At 44.3% G+C, this 22,774-nt stretch overlaps 1 protein-coding gene across 1 annotated transcript in view; it reads right to left on the bottom strand.

Annotated features, from left to right (window-relative positions):
* LOC8035038 (GATOR complex protein Iml1) overlaps positions 1-22,774 on the bottom strand; it is a 106,721-nt gene that overhangs the window by 34,999 nt on the left and 48,948 nt on the right. The window contains exons 17-24 of the mRNA XM_040214760.3: positions 20,689-20,931; positions 16,301-16,441; positions 14,725-14,850; positions 12,730-12,877; positions 12,107-12,197; positions 8,454-8,561; positions 8,240-8,328; positions 2,783-2,960 (exon numbers count right to left, since the gene is read on the bottom strand). Coding sequence (XP_040070694.1) covers positions 2,783-2,960; positions 8,240-8,328; positions 8,454-8,561; positions 12,107-12,197; positions 12,730-12,877; positions 14,725-14,850; positions 16,301-16,441; positions 20,689-20,931 — 1,124 coding nt within the window. The remainder of the gene's footprint in view (positions 1-2,782; positions 2,961-8,239; positions 8,329-8,453; positions 8,562-12,106; positions 12,198-12,729; positions 12,878-14,724; positions 14,851-16,300; positions 16,442-20,688; positions 20,932-22,774) is intronic.

The raw sequence follows: 22,774 nt of genomic DNA, 5'->3' as shown, positions 1-22,774 counted from the left end.
GCGCCAGTTTTTGTTTCTGTGACTGTCGCTGCATGCAGAACGTGCACCGCTTTTGAGTCGAAAAGATTGTCTGCTAAAAACACCCTCAGCGCCGTATGCTTGTTCGTTGGTGGCGTTCGTTGTGCCATCTCTTGTCTCCCGTGCGAAACGGCGCCGTGTTGTTTGAAGATCGGTGGCGTCGCTGCATTTCCATAGGAGCTAAGCCTTTGTCTTTCTTTACTTTTTCCTCAGGTAAGTTCGCTCTTTGCAAATTTTACAAAAAAAATGCACCATCTATGGGCAATGCTGCACAAAGTCGTAGCGTGATACAGTAGGCTCGCAATAATTCAAACTCGGATATTTCGTACTTCCGGTTAATTCAAACATGTTTGAAAATTCTGGTTGTCCCGCTGTGTTTTTAATGTATTTATAAGCCGCTTAATTCGAACGGCGTTTTCGCTTAATTCATACTTTTTGTTCTTGCGGCCCCGTTGAGTGTGCTTCTTTCCGAGCACTGGTGCGCTGCAGAGGAGCAACACCCGAAAAGCGTGCCTCCGCGGGTGTTGCTTCTCCGCGGTGCACCGGTGCTTGGTGAGAAGCGCCCTCAACGGGGCTCAAGCAGGCACACGAGCTCTGAAAACAGGGACCACGTAAACATTTCCATAGTAACTTGCGCGGACGCTGTGACGTGGCGGTATGGCATAGGTCCACGTCACAGCGTCCGCGCAAGTTGCTATGAGAACTACCGCGCGGTACCAGTTTTTATTGCTCATGTGTTCCCAGCTTAATAGTCCACATTAGGCAACCTCTTCGAGTAATGAACAAAGTTAATTTAGTTTTGAGTTGTGATCTGCTGTCTAAACAGTCCACGAGAAACATATTTAAGGGATGATTATAAACTTATGTCATACATTTCACAAATGTTTTATGCATGGCATACCTGCTTATGATCAGTAAGCCTATGAGAGGAAATCACTAAATATCTGCTTTGTATGTGTAGTCATTCATTTGACATATCATAATTTTATCTTGCATCATATTTAGATGAATTTCTGATAATTCCAATTTGCGATAATTTAAACGAAATTCGTGGCTTCTTGGAGTTCGAATTAACGAGTCTATTGTATTCCCGTATCCTCGCAAAACCCGACATACACTAAATGCGTTTTTCGGACTGTAGTCCACACCTGGTTTTCTGGACGTCCACAAAGACTAAGTTCAGTTCTTTCACCAATGTGTTATACCTGTACTTGCTTATAATTATGCCTATGTAAAGGAAACTGGCGAAAATCTGCTTTGTATGTGTAGCTATCCATGTAACAAATCATAATGTCTAGTATCATATTTAGATGAATTTCTGATAATTCAAACTTCTGATAATTCAAACTAAAATCTGTGACTTCCTGGAGTTTGAATTAATGAGAGTCTACTGTAGGTTAAGAAACCAAATTTTGCGGTCGATTTAAAGAGCCTGTCGTCTCCTTGAATCACCCTGTAATGATCCGAGAACCTGTGCACGAATTTGAAGTTTATGAACATGAACTTGCACTTTGTTGCACAACAATTACTTCGAGAAATCTCAACAACCCCTAATGGTCCACTGTATCGGTTCTCAAAGTGAGTTCTTGAGAACCCAAAGGGTTGTCTAAATCCCAAAATTTGGGAACTCATAGGTCCCTGCCTTGAGTGAAGTGTTCTAGTTTACCATGTTGGATTAACCTGAGACTGGAGTAGAGGAGGAACATCAAAACGTAGAAGAGACAGAAAATAGACAGGACGACGTCTCAAACTCAGCTAACTCGTTTATTTATTAGTCCACCTCCTTATATAGTCTCAAACTCAAGGTCATCTCCACCAACACAAAAGGACAAAGTCTACACAGTTCAAGCGCCACAGTCTCCATTACCCAATAAACGAGTTAGCTGAATTTGAGACGTCGTCCTGTCTATTTTCTCTTCTATGTCCTGATGTGATCTCCTCTACCCCCATTTCAGGTTAATCCAACATGGTTAATATTCACCAGCTCGCCTGCGCCCTTATGATATTGTTCTAGTTTAGGCACTTATTCTAGGAGATATAAGCTGTTTGCAAATGCCTAACACTGTGCCAAACATTCTGCACAGCTTTACAGGATCGTGCGGGATCGTGAGGGTTTTCTCAACCATCCGTTCAGAGAAATTGGTATTCCCCAAGGTCGACAAGTTTGAGATGGAGCAGAAAGGGGCAGATAGGGAAATCCTCGCACTGTACACACAATGCCATCATCTCCAAAAACTCAATTTTAAAGATAAAAAATGAAACATTTACAATCCCCCGTAATGCAAAATTAGAGCCCAGCTCTTGAGGAGGAAGAGGGCATGCCTCTCCTCCCCCTCCGTACCCTCCCCCTTTTCCTCGCCTCCCATTTAGCAAGAAATGTTAGCAAAACTTTCCTTGCTAAATTTAGCGGGAAATTTACCAAAAATTTGCCCGCTAAATGTAGTGGGTTGTTTTTCCACTAAATTTAGCAAGGAATTCAGCGAAAATGTTCCCGCTAAATTCAGCGGGAAACTTTCTCCGCTAATTTTAATAGGTTAAGTTTCCCCACTAAATTTAGCAGGGAAATTGATGTCGCATGACCTCAACACCAACCAAGTTTCCCCGCTAAATTTCGCAGGGAAACTGTGCCATCCCATAATGAAACGTGCGCGGTTACATAGACGCCAACGCCGACGCCACTCAACCCGGAAACGGATGTCCAAGAGCTGCACTCCAAAGAAAGTCTAGAACCCCTGGTCTCCCACAAACGAAGGCGTGTCCTCACCTCCTTGAGGCCATATTCTCGCTCCCCTCGAATGCAGATGTAGTGGTCGAGGTAGCTCCAGTTGAAGGTCTCCAGCTTCTCGCTGGAGAAGATCACCTTGGAAAGGTCATACGAATCGCTGCCCGGAGCCTGCAGGTTGTACACATAGAGGATGGGCTTCACCTCACGCGAGGCGTGCCTGCACAAGGGAGGATTCAGGGCAGGAAGATCAGCACACGATGAAGGAAGCCTACTGAGAGAATAATTAATCCACCCCCTTCCATGAAACAACACAATGTTTGAGGAGCTGCCAAGCTCTGCAACTTAACACCGGGTTCAAAAATTTGTGCTATTACTTTTACTAACATGTTAATAACCTTAGGAGGGTAGTTTATTTTCTGCACTGATATCTCTATGCCAGTAGTTCCACTGAGCTACTGGTGTAGGGACATCCGTTGAAGACAGAGTCTTCAGGGATGCCTTCCTAGTAGACATGGGTAAGGACTATCCTCAGTAGGGACTAAGGGAGACATCCGCTGGATAGTCTCTAACCAAGGTATGTTTTTGTGGGGTAGGGACTGTCCTTGAAGGCAGAGTCATGCTTCGAAGATGTAGAGAAGAATACTAAACAAGAGGCCGGCTACAAAGAGCCTGCCTGTGGTTTAATGCAGAATGCATTGCTGGTTCTGCCAACTAGAGCATAACAATGACGAAAATGTGTGACACAGCTTTCCAGCTAGGCTTAGTGAAAAAGTTAGGTGCAGATTGCATTTTGTGTCTTAGGTTCTTTAAACAAGTCTAAAAGTCCTAAAAATTTGGAGACCAATGCACATAAAAGAACTCTCAAATTGGTTAAAAAAAAAGCAAGAAAAAACCAATACATACCAAAAAGCCTAAAAGAAAGCACCAAAAAAGTCAGTGCACGGGTAAGACATACTAAATGCATTTCGTGTCCGTCACCTAAAAGATAAGGTAGGTTTCTATGTTGCTTTGAAGCAGTAGCTTTGTAGGGCCAACCAACCTCAGGAGCCGTTTAAGCACAAAATGTCTAGGTTGGTCAGTCCATAACCGCTAAAAGATATTTAAAAAACGGCAGCCAGTGACAAGGATCGATCCCCGGCCACCGGCATGGAAGCCGAGTGCGCTGCTGACTGAGCTACGAACCCAGCACACAGGAACGGTAAGAGCAGAAGCAGGTGGTGTGAGAAAGCGCACGAAGCAGAGAGGGGTGGAAAGTGTAAGAAAGAGATAAGCAGAAACAGGTGGTGTAGAAAGAGTGCGAGAAACGAGAGGAAAGAGCAGGAAAGTGTGCTTCCCCTCTCTTGGTGACCCAGAAGCTTTAGTGCGAATGCTTTGTATGACGGTGGCACTGAAGGGAAGCGTGAGACGTGACGTCAGGCGTGGAGTGAAAGTGATTAAAACATGACATGTAACGCAAATTAAAGGTTGCCGCATGTCTCAAATGATTTCACTTTATGAAGTAATTAATTTGCATTAAATGAAAAAAAATTGAAGAATTTTAGGCATAGGCGGGATTCGAACCTTGTGAGCCAGACAAGCTACTGACTAGGCCACGCAGATATGGTTGCACGGTTTGGGAACGACCAAGGGTTTACATGTTTCTTAAGCGTCCTCCCGTAATTTTTTTTTTATGGTCTGAAACATTTCAAGAGCATATGATAAACCTGTAAACAGAATTTTCCTATCAAACAAAAAATGTCCAGTGTGCAAAAAAGCTGGTCAGTGCCCCCAAACTGAGGGGAAGGATGCGAATCCTCGCTTTTTTCGGGATGACGTAGTTGGCGAAAGCATGCGTCAGAAATTTATAGATGTTGCAAGTTGCACGTCTGTAAAAATTAATAAAGACATTCAACAAATATGTTTTTTACGACAATTGTAAACACACTACAGTATAGACCACTTACAACGTAACCGCTTATAGTGCAGGACCGGGTATAACGCGGCTTTTTTAAACCACCGGTTCGCCTCCCATAGAACTCCATGTAATTACATACCGCTTAAAATGCAGGCGCGCAAAGGGAAATACCGGTTATAGTGCGGTCTCTGAAACAGCCCGCCGGGCCGACCGCGCCGACCGATGCAGCGAGCACGCTTCCCTGTGTGACACTGATAACCAAGATAACGGCGCTAGCCGCAAGCGGCATTGCGGAGCAAGGAGGTAGCTCGAAGAGGCGGGGAGAAGTGGAATAGAGAAGCTTCAGTTACCATAGTGACGGAGGGACGCACGCACGTGTCGTTCACGTGCGTGCATCCCTCCGCTGCGTAGAAAACAACCGCAACGGCAGACCAATCGCAGGTCGAAGAGAAGTGTTCGCGCGTTGCATGCCGGTCACGGGGCGGCTTCTTGTTTCTTCTATCTGGAAACATGACGTCGGTTCTGATCGTCGACGTAGACGGCGTGGTGGAAGCTCATCGTTCCGCGTAAAAGCGCTATCCTTGACTGTGAATTTTCATTGTGTGTCGCTATGATAACCCAGCACGTATGTACCAGAAGGGAAGATCCACATACTCGTGCGACGATGTCGTGGCGGCACTCTCAAGATGGCAGAAACGCCCGTGTCGTCAAGTTTGTTTACTTCGACTACAGTGGTGCTTTCTAAGCATTTGTGTTTTCGAACATCGCCCGGATTTCTTATTTGGAGAATTTCATGCCTGTGCTCAAGTTGAAGGTATTACTGGTGCGTACCGTATAAAGGATGCGAATTTTCACGCGTTTTCATCACCGGAGAAAAGTCATTAGGGTTAGCAATCCTGAACGCTCGCAACGTCCATCCGCAACCCGCGGCGCCGCTAGAAGGCTGCTCCACGCAAAAGTCGCTCATTTCTTTCAAAATGTGTGACACACTTAAGAGAGAAGTGTACTAGCAGTACTAGTCTGGTGAAATAAAGACTTTCCTCAAACTAAGCTTTATTTTTCATCTAACATAAAATAAATTGTTTTACAAAGGTAAGTTGTCTCATGGCATGTATTTTAACCTGAAAAATTGATGTTTTGGTTATAGCGCAGTAGCGCTTATAGCGCGGAGTTTCGCGACTCCCGCGACATACGTTATATGCGGTCTACACTGTATGTCGTTGACTTTGAAAAATAAAAAATCTCAGAGCCCAGATGTGTTAGTGATGAGGCATCGGCCGTTTCATGTCTCTTTTTTTAAAGTGATAGCTTTACGGGTAACACTTTGCAGAAATTTCGACCTCAATCTTGTCGTCGCCACTACGGAAAAGCCCTTCTCTCTGCTCTTGGCGCAAGGCCAGGAAAGTCGGGTTTTTCTGTCGGCCGTGCAGCGCAGAGATCAGGAGTCCTCGCATTCTGCCAGTATCGACGCAACAAAAAAAGAGTCTTCCGTATCGTCTGCTTGAAAGACTTGTTTTCAAACATTACTCGCATTATGCGAAATCCCACTTTGGCAGCATTGTGTTGCTACGCGTAATGTTGGATGATTTTAGAAACTTCCACCGCGCTTACGCACTTACTTCACGGATCACTGAGATCTGGTGGTGGTCGTCAATGGCATCCACGACACCAACCATGATGGCTATCAGAATTAACTATGTCATAACCAGTGTGTCGAACCGAAAAAAATACGGGTTCGGTTACGGTTCAGGTTCAGGTAAATTTATTTTGTTCCGGTTCAGTTCCGGTTCGATTAATTCGATCCGCGAACTGGTTCGCAAACTGGTTCGGAAATTATAAATGACAAATTGCAACATCAAAATAAATTACAAATAAAACATCTGAAATCAGCACATACGAAACGGGATACATCGTAGTGTAAGGCTCAGGGATTTCTACCAGGAATGGTTTCTTTATGTGCACTCAAAGGTTACCTCACCGACGTTTACGCATTCGGACTTCATCTAATTGGGTCCGACGTAGTAGCTGCAAAATCCGCGACCTCCTTACAAACCCACTTACAAGTAGAACTCGCTAACTATCCCGCCGCCTCGGCGTGTAAGCAATTGAAGGAACAGTGGGGAGAAAATACAGCTTTCTTTATTTGAACTAGCCTTCGGTAACTCAAATTAGACCCTTAAAGAAGTTTTCATTAAACAACATACGGAATATGAAAAACACTTCACCGAACGCAACGCCAGAAGGACGTAATAGGATAAATATTAAAATAGAAGAGTTCGCTGTCTCACAAATATGTTAGCTTCTAAGTGCCTATACGAAACCGGATGCATTATTATCAAACTCCACAGCCTTTTCTTTTCTCATTCCGATGGAAGCAAGCTTCAAGAACTCGCGCGTTCTAGAAACGTGTTATGAAATGAGCACACAGCAGCATTTAGGATTTACGAGATTGTAGAAAAATAAAATCCCGTGACACGATTTTTTTTTTTTTTCACAGCCTTCCAATTTTCTTTCTTCCGTGCAAGCCGCGACCAGCGCAATACTGGTTCCTATGTCAGAATTCATGGATGCAGCGTTTGTCAAGATTCATGGATGCAGCGTTTATATTCCTAAGACTGAGTGGAGAAGAAAAATATGTAAGCGAGGTGTGTGTCAGTTAACGGCACTTAAAAAACAAATGGCATTGATAGCACATTCATTGTCAACAGCGTGTGGCCGAACCGTTTTGACATGAGCCGGTAACCGTTATTTTTTTTCCGGTTCAGTTCCGGTTCGGGTTCATCGCGATAACAATATAACGGTTCGGGTTCGGGTTCAGTTCCGTAAAAAATACCGGTTCGGTTCCGGTTTTCGGTTCGGTTCGGTTCCGGTTCGACACCCTAGTCATAACTACATCCTCAGGTACGTAATGGCACCATTCCACCCACATTGCGTGACCATACCACAGCTATCGCTTTCATTTTTACATGGCGGTGCCAAGAGGCTGTGCTGAGGGCGTTGAGAAGCGTGACAACGATGAACAAGTCAGCAAAGGCTTGGACGAGTTTTTTTTTTTTTTTTTTAAGCATTAGATTATTTTTTGAACTTCGAGATGGCACTAGTCGAGATCAAAATTCCGGATTATCCTTTGCATAAATCAGCAGTCAGCAGCTTGTCATTTTCTTCTTTTAAAAGCTTAACATCCACAAAATAACAACACGGCTAAAAATCTTTAAAGGTGACGCATTGTTTTCTTACGGAGAAAGGTCATGTGGAAAGTGCACAGTGAAGTAAACTGCGCGATTGGCCGGCTGGCAGACGCAAGTGCCTGCGATGCGTTGATCGATGAGAGGGAAAGAGAGAAAGTTAAACGACACATCCTTTTTGAAGTCATTCAAGAAGACAACAAATATACCATTTCCCCACCTACGTCATAAATTTGGGAGCGAGTTTGAAATCAAGCTTTCTGAATATATATTTCTTCCTCTGCAATAATGCAGTTCCCAAGCTTAAAATATTTGGGGCTATCCCTAGAAATTATTTTCAGTCATTTGCAACAATAAAATAAACATTGATGCCAGGGTTGTGAGTAGTCACCCAAATAATGTTTCAACCGGTCTTACCGTGGCCTGTACTGAGTGACAGTGATGACCGGTCCACTCAGCGATATGGTGTGAAAGATCCTGCCGATACTCATGCGACATTCCTCCTGCTGAAAAGAAAGTGCAAGATCATCTCCCGTTCAAGACAGGGAGCTTTACCCAACTGTACAACAGATGCCCCTTGAAACCAGGGACACGAGAGTTTTAACTGGTCGAGAGCAGGGACCAAACCAACCTTTTCTTCATTGTGTGGAGTGTGTCCTCGCAGCACACTATGACCAGGACCGTTCTGGGCTCCGTTGGCTGAATGCGGTTTTGGCGGAAGTTTGATTATCTGGAACCCCTGTTGATGTTGTGGGGAAAGATGGTCAGGATCAAACCATAGAGAGTAAGCTGACATATTTTGTCATCTTCCAGCAATGTTCAACATTTTATTACACAGTATATATAGTACAAACTGCGATCTATTATAGTATATGCAACGAAACTATGCACAAGTTACTGTCGTTCTCAAGAGCTACTTCAAACAGGTTCCCCATATTTTAAACAAGGATATGTTATATGGCTGGCAGCTAACCATGTCCAGTCAGGTGGCAGTAACGGAAGTCGACAGGGCGACTGCCAGCCAAATGCTCATGCAGCGCTTGTCTCCTCACTGTTTAAACACCAGTGTCAGCCGAGCCTCTTTCTCGGGTGCTTCAGTGTTAGTGAAAATAGACATACAGTAAAGTTCCGTGAGTATGCCCGCCTCCGAGAGATCGCCCATCCCGTTTTTTTGGTTAAATATCTGTAACATAAAAATCCCAACGCCCACCCCCGATTCCCGTCGAACGTCACGCAATGTCAAACGGGAATCGCATCAATCGCGCAATTTGCTGTACCGGCACGTCTGACAAGTGAGTTCAAAGCTGGCTCCCGCATTTTTGTCTGCGATCTGCGCATGCGATATCAGCCCCCGTAACACGCGAGTTATTCCCGCGTCTATGTTGCACCGTGAAATGCAAATCTGCTGCGTTTGCAATCTGCAGTATCCGTTCCTGTGACATAAAAGTTTGTAGCGAATTCCCGCATGTTTACCTCATCGTGAAACGCGAATTTGCAGTGTCCATGATCTGTGGTATCAGTTCCCACGTCACGTGGTTTGTACTAGGGCCAAGGTGTTTATAATTAATTTTTGATAAAGTTTTGCTGTGGCATTCCTAAAGATTGTCCACGCCATGTTTTTCACCATTTATCTCTTCATTTTCGGTGGGCGTTTTTCGGAACTTTACGCTATGGTTTCAATCAGACTTTAGTTTATTTATCCATACTGTAGGTCACTGAAGACCCATACAGAAGTGGGTGTATGTACAAACAAGAAGCAATACAGTGGTATGCAATATAAATGGTACCGTCGGGGCCGGTTATAATGAAGTCGGAGGGAATCGGAAATCACTTCGCTATATCCGCTATTTCGTTATAGCCGACTTCGGTTATAACCAAGTGCAAAGGGAATATGGCAAATCGCGATCGCTTCACTGTAGCCGCTATTTCGTTATAACCGACTTCGTTATAACTGGTCTCGGCAGTACTGTGGTACTTGCCAAGCATCGTCGAAAACCACTAATTCAGTCATTTTCAGAAAGACTTTGAGTGTGGTAAGTGCAGTAGTGTGCTAAACTTACCACCTGTGCAACGAGCACAAGGCTGGGATGAGAAAGCGCAAATGACAAGAGACGGAAAAACCACATGAGTGCGTTTGCACTGGTAGATTTGCTCCCGCTGCAGACATGGCAACTTTAGCATTCTACCGTGCTTGCCCCGTGCTCGCAGTCTTTGTAATACTGATTTGGGATTTTTCTATGATACTCAGCAAGTTTCTAATTAGAGCCATATATTTATTTTCAATAATTAAAATGTTAATTAACATATTAACATAACATAACGGTCAATTAGCCAACTGACTGTTTTGATTAACCTCCTATACTATGTCCCCTGGCCATGTAACTCACAAGCACAAACTGCATTATTGCAGCTTTCAAGGCTTTCTTTTATTCAACAAATTTGTTACGCTTAAAAAGAAACACCCTGTATAAATAAACATACAGTATGTAGTCCCTCGTTATAACGAAGTCAACGGGACGGCAAAAAAATTAGGAGAGCCAACATCGACAACGGCATTGAAGGTGGATGGGAACACTGCAGGAGACCATTTATTTACGGTAATCAAACAAACGTTGACTATGAATAGGGTTCTGCGTTTTCAGTGTTTATTTTTTTTTTCTCAAATTCGGGGGTATTTTTTTTTCTTTTTGGGGGGGGAGGGGGGGGGAGGGGGAGGGGTTCTATTTTATACTGATTCTGCATTTTTTAAAACCAATTTACACAAAAAACACAGAATCTTTTGAAAACAATAATTCCCCTCCTCAAAAAAAGCAACCCCAAATTCGGAAAAATAATAAATACCAAAAACATGGAGCCCAGGTTATGAACAAATTGCGGCAGCTTTACTGAGGAGTTAAAAAAGTAATACAATAATAATAACAAAATAATAATAATAAAATAATAATAATAATAAAATAATTAAGAGGAGTTTGCCAATAATTTTATCCAGGCATCAGTTCTCCTCGAACTGCTTCAGGCATAGCAAGAGCACTGTCGCCAACGCCGCATTCTAATTTGCCCCCAGGCAGCCGTAAGGTGTTCTGTGTTTCATCAGTCGTCGGTGTTTTCCAAAACGCCTTTCCAACAACGCTTCGTGTTTACCTTGGCCACACACAAGGTCTACGATTGTGGCATCCGTCGCAGGAGCAGCAAACAGGAATGTCCACATTGACAAGCACAAACAAATCAAAGTTATCCCCGGTGACTTCACCAACGTGTTCGCACACACTCCTGTAGAAATCATTGCAGCTCTGGCAATCATGCGCTAACTCGGCAAGCATACGTGCGCGAGAAAATTCGATGCGCGCAAAGCAGTTGATAATTTTTCATCTTCTAATCGCGGGCTTGCTTTCTCGTGCATGAGAAGCTCTTCTCAAATCCGTAAACGGATTGCTGGAATGTCGAATTCATTGGCAATTTTGGACTTAGGCCAGTGTTGACGCAACTTTCAACAAGCACTCCCATACTCTCAAGGCCGGTTCACACACTTGCGCGAGTCCGTACGAGTGTGACTGCGACGGCTTGCGACGTTAATCTTTTTATAGATTGCTACGGCAATGGGCCAGTTGTAAGCGGCTCAAAACCCTGTCGCCATAGGAACCGGTAAATGGATTAACGTCGCAAGCCGTTGCAGCCGCACTCGGTAGGACTCGCGCAAGTGTGTGAATCACTTTTTATATGACGCACACGTATGCCACAAGTGCACACGCACAAGCATGTGCGACGGGGGCTTTCAAAGGAATCATTTCCTCTGGGCTCCTTCGCTTCCTTGACCCAATTCCAGCGAGAAGCAGGCCGCCATGTTGGCCGTGGGCACCATGAACAGTGTCGGAACGTGGACGCTGTTCTGTTTTCTGTTTGCCTTTGCCTTTCACAGTTTGCCATTTGTCCGTTTGCCTCAGCGGAGGAGGGGGAGGGAACGAAAGGGACTCTTGTGCGCCTCTCTGTAGGCATGCGTGCTTTCAGCACCCTGGCCTTCGTAATAAGTGCGGTCGGCCGTCGATATAGTTTAAATGATCCGGTATGCTGGTTGGGACCACACTAGACTTCGATAAAAGCGATACCATTATTACGAGGGACTACTGCACAACCATTTCTGACAGGTATGCCAAAATTAAGATGAGCATATCTCATTTCACTGTGCGTGGGTGAAATCTGGAGTATAGAGTGAATGGTCCCTGATCAGGCACACTTGCCAAAATCGCTAGGGAGTGGCAGCATCTCAAGATGACCCTATCTGGTTACCTGCTGCAAACGCTGACAAACTAGCTCTTGGTAAACCTGCTCAGTGGTCAGGGGTTTGTGGTGCTTGTAGTCCTCATCTCCCCTGTAACACCTGCAAGATGTGATGTCGCACGTTACGACGACCAGCAAGTGACTGACAAGAAAGTCAAAGGCCCCACAAAATGATATGGAGTACACAGAGTGAAGGGTTGCAAACACCCATGATTTCTATCCCAAGCTTGCTTGACATAAAAAAAAACAATATGGGAAATTTCAAATTCCAGTTCACTCTAAAGCTTGACCCCTAAACAGCCAGTGGAAATCCTTAGTGAATTTTCACATGCTGGCACTTTACGGATGCAGATGAGGAACTTAAGTATAATTTTAAAAAAAGAAAGTATGCAGTAAACTGCTTCTAAGAACACAATATACTCTGGACATTTTGGCACTATTGAAATAATGTAAGCCTAAAAGACAATGTGCCGGCTTGCATAGTTTTACTTTATGTGGACAGAATTTTTGAGGGGCTGTACTATCCATATCCCTTCCATAGGCTTTTGAGCCACAATAGTGACGAGTTCAGATGTTTGTTAGCATGAGAAAAATGACTTCCAATCTACCCTCGAACGATAAAGGGGACGCACCTGCTCTGGGTGATCTCTGTGCTACGCTCTTCGGAGAGCAGCCCATACTCCGACATAACGTAGTCATACTGCAGGCTATGCCTGTCGGGAAAGAAGTCTGTGGTGACAGGCAGGCAGGCAGGAATCACCAGGCTCTTCCAGTCTACCCCTGCAGGTTTTAAGAAGAGGACAGACATATTGGTGAAAACGGCAAGAAGAAACAACTTTTTGGTGCAGTCTGTGGCAGACTGCGAGGAACCGACAAGATGAAAAAAAAATTAGGCAGTCCCGCGTTAATTCGCAGAAGTCACAGTGATCGCTACAAAAACATCACGGCGAAGTTGTCGGGCTTCGACGTCGCGTTTGTGCACCATGGGGCGCGTGAACAAAAGCGCTTGAATCAAAATAGACATCCGACCGTTTCGTTCCCGACGCATTCGTTTCTTTTTTCTTCTGGAATGCGTGAAAGCACGCATGAGCTCCTGGCACGAGCTCCTGGCGTTGACAGGACAGGGCGATAGTGGCATTTTGTTATCGGCCATTTCTTTGTATTTTTCTAGAGAGTGCGGGCAGTGGGCCATCACATCCTCACTACGAAAACCCCGAGTACAGAGCAGGTTGTTAACCCCTCGCCTACTAATGAATGTCACTCGTACCACCCCTCACGGACCATAAAGCCCAACCACGAGTGTGCTTCAAATTTGGTTTCGGTGCACTCTCTGGTGGATGGCAAAACTACCCCTTTTGCTCCAATTACCTTGGGGAGTTTGCTCGTTTGGTTTGCTGTTCGACAGGGAGAGAACGCTCCATTTACCCAAAAAAAGAAAGCAGTTGCTCGCGAGTGTTCACACCAAAACTATGTGGCTTCGGCGCGGAGGTCCACTTTAGCCGACAAAAAGATACAAAACCTTCTTTTTAAGTGAGATTATGATGTGATGAAAGCGATGCAAATCCTTCAAGCATTTCATCGACTTTGGCGTCTGCACGTCAGTGGGACTCGGAGCAAAAGTCCCGATTTGGAGCAAGATATGACAAATGGAAGTCGAAGAAATCTTTTTGTCTTAATTTAATGCAAATTGCCCATTTCAAACAAAATTTTGCTGCAAGTAATTTGAAGAAAGAAATGACTAGACAAGGAGTTAACGCTGTGGTGTAGCTCTGTTGTAACGTCTCTGCTTCGGACACAGTGGACCCAGGTTTGATTCCTGCGGACGGCAGACACCTTTACGCCCTCCGGACACCTTCTGCCCTACTACGACAGGACACCTTACACCCCACTACGCCTACCATGCCAACTACAACATGATCAACAACTACAACATTAACAATAGATATCATTTTTAGCAGTGGGAAGAGTCCACAACAGCTATCACTTCAAAAAATTACCCTCTTTCGCACACTGTCGCGGGAAAGGCGGAGGTGGCATGAAACATACTGCACGTTGTTTCACGATGACGTCGCGCGGACAAACTTGGTACGCAATTTGTGTCTCGACGGCACAGAGATCGTCGTGCGTGGCGTCTCCAAAAGAAAGCCCCGTCGAAGCCAGCGCTCCGGTGAGAGTGTAACGCAAACTTCAAGCATTGCGCAGTCGCTGACGCAAGCTTTGACCCCGTCATATCGTGACTCCGTTTCCTCCGAAGCGGGTGCTCGTTCTCTCCCCCTCCTCTACTGCATGCTCACCCACCACATCTGCCAGCATGCTAGCTCAATGCCTCCCAAACGGCCATGGTAATTTTCACATCACCCACCAGGGGACAGCAAGAGCCACAGATTGGACACGAGTATTGCATCAACATTCAACCCGTACTCGCGTTTGATCGGTGAGAACGACGAGTTCCAGCTGCATGCTGATGCAGCACTCGTGCGATGTTCTTCTGTTACAGAAGTGTGTTACCAGAAAGTGCAACATAGCTAAAAGATATGTTTAGCTATGTTGTTTTTTTTTCGGTAGAGTAATCCGTCTGCTGCCACTACACGACAGGTTCCATGCCAAAAAGAGAACCCTGATCTCACCCGTGGTGAGGGCGGGCGTCCACTCCTGCTCGCCCGTGGTTCCCCAGAGCCAGCTGTGTCCCGTTTCCACGATTGGGGTCTCGTTGCCCAGGGATGATCCAAACAGGGCCCTAGATCTGACTGAAGCTGCAAGGGTTAATGGGGGACATGGGCCTATATTTTAAATTTTTTTTTTTTTAATTCATTTTTCAATTTTAAGGTTTTCAGTTTTCTAAACTTATTTTACAGCCTTACACCAATTTTGATAACCATACGCCAAATAGTTACATTGATATAAAATATTTTCAACACATTGTGAGGCAGTAACAAAGTAAAGGAGTTCAATGTTCAAATGCCTTTTTCTCGGTTCCACTTTTTGCTGCAAAATTCATACGAAGAAATCTTTTGTTCGAAGCTAAAAGTATTTGGATACCACAATCAAGATGTTTCTGAACTGAAATTTACTGGGGGATTGGGCTATCTACTTTATTTTATTTTAAGTTGAAGTCCTCAGTGATAAAAAACTGAGTTTTCAAAAATTGACACAGGACAGATATGCATCTCATATTTTGAGGTAATAACTCTTCCTGAAATATTTTCATTTAAGTTATTCAAACTAGATAGCCCAAGGTCCCATATCCCCCACTTTATATTCAAGCAGTCAAAGTGATGCTTATTAGCTTCATTTGAATGTCATAGATTTCTTAATGAAAAGTGACACAACATCTTATGCAGGTATGTAAATTTGTCCTAGGGAGCTGAAAATTTGCACAGTACACCTACATCTGAAGCTAAATCTCCCCTGAAAATTTCACTTTGATCACTTGAGTAGTTCAAAAGTTTGACCTCTAGCCAGTGTCCCCCCTTAACACCAATCGGAGGAACAATAAAGAGGTTCATTCCAATTCAAGCGGGGCCTGGCCAGACGGTCCCTTCCAAAAAAAGAAATCTCGACACCCGGCTCAAACACCCAACCACACGTCCAAAATAAGCTAAAGTCGGCTTTTTCAACTAGTGTCACAGCAAATACGCCATACAACAATGCGTCCTGTGTATCTATTTTTCATGCGGTGAGATCGCATTTCAATACAGAAAACACATCTGCCCATTTTGGCATAGGAGCTCCAACATCATTAGCAAACGGCTTACCACATCTACTCAAATATTGTATATAATGTTCGATATCCTGAAGGGGTAACCAGAAATAATTAGAATTTTTGTACAGAGGCTCAAAGGGCATTAGTATCGACGTTTGTTGCAAGGTGCACATACTACTACATTGCTCTCTGCATTAGTTGGCCAAGCGGCGTTCTAGGAGAAAGGTTCAATGCAACAGTGCATTGTTCTTCTTGAGCCTATGTCACCATCCTCATTGATTCTGCAAAGGTGGACGCGAAAGAAAAATGTATATGCATCAACTGACACCGAAAAAAAAAAAAAAAGATCTCCAGCTGAAATAAGCTTTCAAAAAAGCACCCCGAAAAAAATTAACCCCAAAGACGCAAAACTTTAGTCGTAGGCACCGCTCGCCGAGTAACAGAAAAGTAAATTAATATCAACATTGAAGCTCTTTTGTGCGAAGAGTGTCGCCCCTTACCATCCTTGGCGTGCCTCTTGACAAGGTCGGTCGCCTGAGGCCTCTCCGGCAAGGTGGGCACTTGGCAGAGGTTATTGGACCTGCTCGAGCTCTGCGGAATGGCTTGGTAGTGATGCTGCTGCATGAAGATGCCCGTGGGACCTGCAAGACAGGTTCCAGGTTCTTCTGCCGGGGCTGCCCAACTCGGTGCAACCAACGACATGCAGCACACCGGATGAGCGGATGAAGTCTGACAGGGTCATTCTCACTCACGGTAATTAACCGACAAGGAAGCTCGTAGTCTGCTTGAATAGCTATTTGAATTTTGACGGTGATGCCGCCATCGTTGCAATATCGCGAGCGACGAGCTAAAAGTTGCGAAGCAACGCTTGGCGAAACGGTTGGATGGCAGCTGCTGTGATGAGAGAAAGCCAGTTTCTTACTCCCAATAATATTGCATAATTCATGTGTCAACCCTGCGCCATCTCATTGTGGTACTTGTGCTGTGCCACTCACTTCAAGCTTCCCGACTTCACACCGGCGTGCTAAGAGCAGTGGTTGACACGGGGGAGCATTTCAGTTCGATTGGTGAGCTCGGAAATTTCTCGCACTCTCATATATGCTAACATTATTTGGTTACTAATACAGTAGGCTCGCGCTAATTCATAACTCGGATATTTCATACTTCTGGTTAATTCAAACAAATTTCAAAAGCTTGGTTGTCCCGCTATGTTTTTAATGTATTCATAAGCCACTTAATTCAAACGGCGTTTTCGAGTAATTCATACTTTTTGTTAGTGTGGCCTTGCTGAGGGCACTTGTTTCCAAGCACATACGCTTTCACGCAACACCCGTGAAAGCAAGCAAAGCTTGCTTTCACGTGTTATCTTCCTTTGTCTTGGCCCGGATCGGAAGGTCGAAAAGAAAACTAACTCACATTGGTAAAAAGACAATAAAAGGGAGATTTAATACTTGGTGCGAATTGGGGTGGCCACACAGGCTGAGTTCACGTTCACTTTCGCCACACAGGCTGAGGTTCTGGTCCTCTGTCGCCACACAGGCGTTACGGCGCAGCGAGGTGCATACTGCGTTGTTCGTTGAGAGAGTCTCCTCTGCGGAGACCCCGCCCGGTAACAGCCAGCTCCGCGTAACATGATCCATGGGAGCGGCCTCGGGGCTCGGTGCCTCGCTTGGACTTCAGACGAAAGTTCTTATACGCGTGCGCGGCGCCGGATATTAGCAATATATGTGATGCTTACTTGGAAAAGTCTACACACGGGTGTTGCTTCTCCGCAGTGTACCGGTGCTCGGTGAAAAGCGCACTCAACGGGGCTCGAGCAGGGCATACATGAGCTATAAAAATGGATGCCACGCGAGAACTTCCACAGCAACTTTCGCAGACACTTTGACGTGGCAGCATGGCATAGGTCCACGTCACAGCGTCCGCGCAAGTTGCTATGAAAACTTCCACGCAGAGCCCGTTTTCATCGCTCATGTGTATAGTTCACTTTAGACAACTACTTGGCCTGATGAACAAACTTAATTTTGTTTTGAGTTGTCATGTGCTGTCAAAGAGTCCATGATAAACAACATTTCTGAGGAATAAATAAAGTTGTGACATTTTCACATATGTCTCATGAGTGGCATAGCTGCTTATGATCAGTAGGCCTATGTAGACGAAATCATTAAACATCTGCTTTGTATGTCTAGCTGTTCATATGGTAAATCATAATTTTATCGTTCATCATATTTAGATGAATTACTGATAATTCAAACTTCTGATAATTCAAACAAAACTTGCGGCTTCCTGAAGTTTGAATTAATGAGTTTATTGTAAAGATCAACCAATGAAAGATGGACCTACAGTCGAACCTTATTATATTGAACATGGGTATCTTGAACTGTTGCTTATATGGAACTGTTTTTGAATTATTGTAAAAATTATGTGCATTTTAAATTTTATATTGAACATGGTTCGTTATATAAAACGGATATATTGAACTCCGCAGCACCGGACCAGGCGCGCTCCAAAGACAGGCGGCAGGCTTTCCCGCAACACATTGGCAGATAGTGGTGGCGGCGCGGCAGGCAAATGCAACTATTAACACGCACATTACCATGGCGCTGGTAGCGCCATTTGGACTAGGCAGCATACACGGGAGGCACTCTGGCTTGTTTGCAAGTTTCTCGTAGGTGTGGGTGTGTGGCCTGCAACCAACAAGATTGCCTGCAACTCACGCAATCACACTACCTTGCATCTTCTTCATGCTCAGGCGTCGTGTATAGTGATGGCGGCAAACATGAAGAAACATACGTCGTTGTTGTTCGCGATAAAGCTTGAAATAATTCAGCGCATCGAAAAAGGAGGGAAAGAGTCTAGCGTTGCTGACGCTTACAATATATTATGATGTGCTCTGAGCATGTTGTTGAAGACAAAGAGCGACGTCAAGGTGAAGGCCGTACAAACCAGGCACTCTGACTGGCGCACAGTGTGTCTGGACACCACTGTGCGCCAGTCAGTGGTGTCCAGACACACTGTGTCTGGACACCACTGACTTTGAAAACATTAAAAAATCGCTGCACAAGTGGTTTTGGACGCGAGGGCTCAAAACATTCTCCTGTCAAGACCAATGCTACAACAGAAAGTGAGAGACTTCGCATTCAACCATGGCAAAGAAGACTTCGCCGCAAGTAGCAGGTGGTTACAACGTTTTAAAGCCCGCTAAAACATTGTCGGGAGGACTGTCTTGGAAAAAAGCCAGCATGTAACATTCACAACATGAACAAGTGGCTTAAAGAGGAGTGGTTCAACGTTCTCGCAAAGTATGAGCCAGAGGAAGTCTTCAACGCTAATGAAACAAGCCTGTTCTGGCAAATTCTTCTGCGAAACAGGCCTGTTTTGGGGAAATGCTATCCCATCAGCGCTTCGAGTGAGTATTTGCTTTGCCGTGAGCTCTTTAGTAACTGAATAGCACTGCACTTTGACGCGTTTTTACTGTGACTTGATATATCGAATTTCGGCTATATCAAACCATTTCATGATTCGCGCACCGTGCGACATACGGTAATCCCTCGTTAAGCCGAACTCGGCTATCTCCAAATATTGGTCAAGTCGAAAGATTTCCTTACCATGGAATGAACTCCCAAAAGCACAATGCATTTGCTCATCGCTTATCTCGAAAAAAGTTTCTGGACCGACCTCGAATGTCTCGAAATCTTGACAACAAACATTACCAGATAAAAACAGGAAGGGCACAGCAAACAACGAACTGGTGGCCTAAACATTGGCTAACGCAACAATACAAAAACACAAAAAAAAAAAAATTAAAAAATTGTGAGTTATGTTGCGTGAGAGACAATGCACAAAGTAAAGAAAGAGAGAAAAGTCCGATGTCATGAGAGCAAGAAAGCAAGGAGCAGCGGATACCTCAAGGACGTTTCTTGTTTTACTTTTCTTTCTCCCCTGATATTTAGGGGTGTGTGATGCTGTTTCTCTCTCCTTCGCACTCAATGTTATCTTCCACTCTTCATCTCTTTCTTTCATTATACTTTATTTTTTTATTTTTTTTTCGGGAAGAATTCTTTAAGGAGGGGAAGGGGTGGGGTTAGTTCTTTTTTCTCGATCCTGCTGTCTCATCTTATGATGTTGCTTGTTGATAATTTTGTTGCTGTCAATTTGTTCTCCCCGTGCGAGTTTCAAATCAATTGCAGCGATTGTTAGAAGGGTTCCACTGCCATTATGCCAGATAGGTGCAATGAAAATTGGGCGCCTTGAATTATCTTGAAACTCCACTTATCTGAAATTTATTTTCTAGCTTTTATGACTTCTAGTTAACGAGGGTTTACTGTAATGAGGTTTGTCTCAAAATCTTAATATACATGGTAACTGGTGGTTCTCCATAGTTGCAAAAATGCATGCAATTAGTAGTGTAAGAGTTGCTTTCTGTCTCATCAATAACCTTCACAAGGGTGTCATTGGTTTTTACGTTTCCCTGAATTATTTTATCAAGGTCAATTGAAAAAGAAATATTGATAGAGTGCTACTGTACACAGATGTTGCTGTGAGAGGTTAAATAAAGATCTTTTTCTCTCTCCATCTCTAGCTATCCGGAACATAAAAACTCAAAGGCAAGAGTATTCCACACATGCATTAACCAAAGTGTAGGGAGATTCTAACTGATGTCACAGCTTCAGATATCATCCCACTAGTCCCTACTTTTAGTTGGAATTGCTACAGGATTACAAGCGCCAAATTCCCTAATGGGCAATTCCATAATTCCACTCTCGATGCACACCTTGAGCACAGTGAACCCACTGCCACACTAACATTCACCTAATGCTAAGTAAATATCTGTGGACCAGGTTCTACAAAAATTTTCGGCTCTACCAGAAGCCCAAGTTGGACGAACCAAGGGGAAAGACGTGCGTCCAGCGCCTCCTGTTGGATGTCAACTTGATGGTGACCTGGGAGGGGTCGAAAGGGTTGATGAGGGCCCTGGGCTGCTGCTGGCTCCTCCGCTTTTCCTGCAGCACGTTCTCCGGCACGTGTCCGGCGCTGCCCACCACCGTGCGGTGCGGGGGAGAGGTGACAAACTCCATGTCGTCCTTCGTCGCCCGGGGCCTCTCCGGCTCCGGTGGAATGCAGGCGCCCCCTGTGGGCCGACAGACACGAGATTGGTGGTAGCCTCCGAGGCACTAAAGGTGAATGTAAAGTGCCTCAATAAATACAGCTTACCACTCACCCTGCAGGCAGAATGTCAAACCGAACCCAAACCAAAAATCGAAGCAGAACCATTATTTTTACCGAAACCAGAACAAAACCGGAACCGAAATCAAGCATTTATTATTGGACTGGAAGCAGAACAGAACCGTAATCTGATGTGACAGTTACCGGTTCACTGCAAAACGGTTTGGTGTAATCAGGGATGGGCAGTATTTCAAATACAAGTATTTAAAATACGTATTTCAAATACTTTGTGTATTTTGCATTTGTATTTAATTACAAATTGGGTAATGTATTTGACGTGTGTATTTAAATACTAAAACCTGGGTATTTCAATTACAATTGTAATTAAATACAATTTTGTGGGCAAAAATACATCCCTCAAATTTATTGTCACTGTCCAGAACAGGAAGAAAACTACGTACATCACCGATTGCAGTGTCTCTCAATCAAGCACAAGCGTTTAGTGACTTTTTGATTACGGTGCTAGTCTAAAGCAAGAATAGTGACGAAATCGACGTTCACAGGCAGCCTGGCTAAATAAGTGCCTGTGACAACTTGTGATGCTTTTCAGCCTGATTTCCATCCATATTTTTGCCTGGAACATTCTAAATGCGCGGGTCGTCCAGATTTTCGTAACTGGTGCGAGTTGCAACAATAAAAAATTCTCTAGCTAGTGCTGCGCGTTTTGGTCGTCTCAGTTCTTTGTTGGTCTATACCAAAATGTAATCGACAAAAAAAGCTGCTTGAACCTCTGTACTTTTTTCACCTATTACGTCCAAGCTGATAACATTTTTTTGTGATTATATTTCTATTACGTTACTGGAGCCTTGCACACTAACTCCCGAGTGTGCGGTGCAAAATTAAAATGAGATACCCAGAAACCTGTTGCAGGTGCCCTGAAGTCGCTGACGCAAATCTTGAGGAATGTATTTGGAAAAGTATTTGAAGGAGACCAAATACATTTGGTTGTATTTGTATCTTGTACTTAAATGCTTTTTTTGGAAATGTAACTAGATTTGTAATTAAATATGTTTTTGACGAAGTATTTTGTATTTGTATTTCGATATATATTTACATGTATTTTGCCCATACCTGGGTGTAATAAATATGTGAGCTGCACCTTCTCGCAGGTGGCAGCGCAAAGTTAATTAAATATTCCCAATGGTAGCATCACTCTACTGAAAATCCATCTATAGGGTCAAGCAGGATTTCTGAAATGTTTTGATGTACCCTTAAAAAAATTTTGAGGGGTTTGAGATGTTCGTTGATGTTTTGTAAGGGGCCTGATATATTCTGTAAAAATTTCTAAAGGGTGTAAGGACCCATCATTGTTTTTTCAAAAAGCCTGTGGGGTCCGTCCCAATCCTTTCCATGAAACCACATCACCCATCAAAATCGCTTTAAAGGGTCTGTGGGAGGGATCATGTGATCCTTCAGGAGATACGCGTTGGGGAAACTGCTCGGCCATTTGTATCAAGCGGCCACAACGAGTTTTGGAAATTGAGGAGACGTTCACCCATCTCTATCCTGTCGTGGCCTTCACAGCCCCATTGCTGTGTTTGTGTGTTCTGTGTATGTTTTCACGTCCTAGACTAGGGACGGCCACGGCCCCGTCCTCATACCCTCTCCCTCACTCACGAGGGAGAGAGGGCGCATTGGGAAAATGGGAGGGGAACTTTTTGCGGTTTGTTTGAAAAAGACTTGCTTTTATTCAGTCAAAATACAGCCATCGTCAGAAGCTGGCCGCCCTGTTTTTCTCTGTCAATGAG

Source organism: Ixodes scapularis, unplaced genomic scaffold (assembly GCF_016920785.2).
Source record: "Ixodes scapularis isolate PalLabHiFi unplaced genomic scaffold, ASM1692078v2 PGA_scaffold1__304_contigs__length_218370807, whole genome shotgun sequence".
Taxonomy (NCBI): Eukaryota; Metazoa; Arthropoda; class Arachnida; order Ixodida; family Ixodidae; genus Ixodes; species Ixodes scapularis.
This window is presented reverse-complemented; position numbering and strand designations above follow the sequence as displayed.